Raw genomic sequence first — 3,568 nt, forward strand, 5'->3', positions numbered from 1 at the left:
TCTTAAATGATACTTTTAATAACACACAGCTATGCCTTTTCATAAAAGTTAACATGTACTTTGCATTCTCCTGCAAATAAATGAAAAGTGGCCTCACACCATTTCTTTCAAAAGACTGCCTACTGATGCAGTGTTGCAACGTGACAGTGGGAAGCTGCCTATTAATCAACTCTGCTTTGCATGGCAGGTGTCACTATTTTACTTACACTACACTATGCATGGGCTTTTTGTTTTGTTGTGGGGTTTTTTGTTTGTTTGGGGTTTGGATTTTTTTTTTTTTTTCCCCCCAAACATAGCCATTAATCAACACTCCATTAAAGCACTGGTAATCAATACCCAGAGCAATAATCCCAAGAGACTACAGGCCCAGACTCTGACTTCAGATATGTTGACATAAATCCTCATTTACTCCACCGATTTCATTAGAGTTATTCCTATCACTAAGGACATGAGAACATAAATCACATTTAGCAAATTAAAGAAGAACAAAGTCTATCTTGACCTTACAGAAGAAAGAAGCATAAACAGACAACTTCAAAGCAGTAAACTTAAGGGCATCTACGACAGCTGTGTGATTGTGATGCTATGCATTTAGCTCTTTTAACACTGCCTTATTTTATCCTTCTACAATATGAAAAGTTTTTCTACAAAATGTAGCAAGTGCACCTGGGAAGCATTACTTTTTCATACATCTCGGCAATATATCAGGTCAGCACTGACAAAACAATACAGATTTGATGGGCTTAGTTAGCCAAACTAAAGAGACAGGCTTGCAGTAAGTAGTGATAGGGAGGTTTTGTTCTTTTTAAGCACAGATCCATAAATGTATCATTTTCCAGAAGTGACAGTAAACAAGGCAAAATGTGCTGAGAAAATGGCCTACTGTCAACTAAGTACAAAGCAACAACAAACCAGAATCTTCCAAACCTTGTGGGAATAGCTTATTCTTTGCAGCTAAACACAAGGGGGGGGGAGAGGGGGGAGAAGCCTATCCACATTTAAAAATTCTCCTGCCACCAAAACTACAAACACTCCAGTGAGACACTTTCTGCACCTCTCCCCCTCCTATTTCCTATGCTCAAACTGTCTTTTTGGGCCATGCTGAACAGACTCTCTTGTTGCAACATAATATTTGACATGAGCAAGAGCACTATCCTCTCAGTCACATGTAATTCTCTCAGCAGTTCTTAAAATGATCAACTCAGCATGTGGGATGTGTGTTAACAATCAAAGCATTATGCTTGTGCTCTGTTCATCTAACGATGTGTTTGGAAACAACAAATAAAAGACTGGAAAGCTTGGTGGTGCAAAACATATTCACTCCCTCTTTCTTTTTAAAAGTCTCGTGAACAGCCTGGTTTTCCTCTTCCTGCAAGTGCAAGCCTAAAGTAAAACACCGTGTAACAATCCACTAATAACTGAGACAAATTCCAATCTTACATCTAGAAAAGTTTAATGGAACAATCAAGTGAATAATGCAAAGAGACTTTTCATATCAAAATATCAAGCCACCTTTTTTTAGAAGATCCCATGACACATTCTCAGTTATTAATGCATAGTATTTATTATACCTTTATGAGAGTTATACCGAGCGCTTTCTTGGGTACTCGTCCTGTGATTTCGTCGCAGACTTTATGAATGAACTGATGAGGAATGACAAAAACCAGCAAGTCTGCATCCTGTACGGCTTCATTAAGGTTTGGGACAGCAACCTGTGTAGTTATGGAAGAGAAAGGCCACATAACTTCTTAAAATTAAGACTACACACAAGTGTTACCTGGTAAGTAAAAGCACATTTTGGTCTTATACTGAATGCTACAAACTACTGTGCTTCATCATTGAAAATAAGTAACATAAACTTCCCAGAAAAGCAAAAGAATTTAAGCTTTCAAACAAGCTATTTTATGTCTTGAAAGGGGCATCTTCACAGCCACCAGCATGGCTGGTGCAATGAAAATTCAAAATGTTCCGCAACATTCAAACGAGTACTTTGAGTTAGAAAATATAAAATAAGAAGCTGCCTTCTCTTTGACAAAATAATCTCAATTTTCGATAAATGATTGCATGCAGAAAAGTAGTTTCTTTACTTAGTTCCTTACACACTCAAATTTCTTCTCCAGGCCTCTTACATCTACTAGTTTGTACTCTTTCTCTGTACTCACAGATTTTGTTCACCCTTTAAGAAGGTGATCTACTTTGAAGTCACTTGCCAGACTCCACTTTTCCTAACACTTGATGACCATCTTAAAATAACACTGAGGTTTAAAATGTAGCAATAAGCTCGACCTATTGATAAAGAGAACAAACTTGAACGAGCAGGAAGCGGACAGCAGAAACACCACACTTGCTGAAGGCTAGGGAAATAGGATTTCAGCATCACTGTTAAAGAGAAAACTGCAATGCACAGCAATTCATGTTTTTCCTGCCCAAAATCTCTACTGAATTGTCAGCTGCTCCAGTCTCTTCCTATAATGTTTTTGGGGCAAGAGTGACCATCTGCCCACCCACCACCATGTTACACTAACACAGAACAGATGTGGAATCCCACTGTTCTGCCCTGGCAATGCTACATCTAACATGCTGATCTGACTGCACATAGTTGAAATGCAACTGAGAACCAGATAAACTGCAAATGGCTTGCAGTTCACTTGAGAAATACTCTAGCTCTCATGCTGGAATACTTTCTAAGAGTTTCAGACTACTTGAAATCCCTTCAATTCTCACTGACCAGCCAGCTCCCTTCCAAAGTTGAGGCCAAATTTTTTTTTAAATAGGTGTGGTCAGAGCTGTTAATCTTGTCCTTGTTTTCACATTTACTTCCCTATACAGAAGCTAAAGTAACATAAAGACAACAGTGAGACCGAAAAAAAAGAAAAAAAAAAAAAGCACAGTGCATTGGATTTACCTACCTGCATAATTGCATAATTTTACTTGTTCAAATCTCTGATCTCATGAGTAAAATAGCATACAGTTTGAAATATTATAAACCCTAAAGTTGTTAACAAAACAAATTTCTACCTCCATTCACAGCATGAGCAATATTCCTTCTGCTCCATAACTAGAATTTAGCTTCTGAGCCTTACCACATTATCTGGCAGCTTGTATCCGGGGAGATATTTTACATTTTCATGTTCACTATTTATGATATCTGTCAGTTTTCTCCCATTAACGTTCTCCTCGAAGACCCACATCTTCACTGTGGAAGCAAACTTTTGCAATTTTTTTACATTACCGCCTATTATTTTGGCAACCGCAGAACCCCTGCAGGAAAGAAAACAAAAATATTCTAAAAAAATTATGATTTTGCTCTAGAAGAAAGAGACTGTCTTTAAAATAAACAGAAATTCACAGGTTATTGGACCAGGTACTATGTAGCATTTTTGATCTAGTAAAACAAGTGGAAAAATACACCAGTCATTCACACTGCTGCTTTCTCTCAAACAAATATATCTAGAGTAGGTTGGACTGAAGCATTTACTGAAAATGTCCCTACTTATTTTGTCTGCTTATTGGCTATCCAATGAGAGTATGGGTTGTATTTCCACAAATCAAATGGATTATATCTTCA

General features: G+C 37.6%; 1 protein-coding gene across 1 annotated transcript in view; it reads right to left on the minus strand.

Annotated features, from left to right (window-relative positions):
• GPD1L (glycerol-3-phosphate dehydrogenase 1-like) overlaps positions 1 to 3,263 on the minus strand; it is a 21,626-nt gene extending 18,363 nt beyond the window's left edge. The window contains exons 1-2 of the mRNA XM_009324171.1: positions 3,084 to 3,263; positions 1,572 to 1,712 (exon numbers count right to left, since the gene is read on the minus strand). Of these exons, the coding sequence (XP_009322446.1) occupies positions 1,572 to 1,712; positions 3,084 to 3,191 (249 nt within the window). The 5' untranslated portion in view covers positions 3,192 to 3,263. The remainder of the gene's footprint in view (positions 1 to 1,571; positions 1,713 to 3,083) is intronic.
• Between the last annotated feature and the right edge of the window lie 305 nt (positions 3,264 to 3,568).

Source organism: Pygoscelis adeliae, unplaced genomic scaffold, assembly GCF_000699105.1.
Source record: "Pygoscelis adeliae isolate BGI_AS28 unplaced genomic scaffold, ASM69910v1 Scaffold25, whole genome shotgun sequence".
NCBI lineage: Eukaryota > Metazoa > Chordata > Aves > Sphenisciformes > Spheniscidae > Pygoscelis > Pygoscelis adeliae.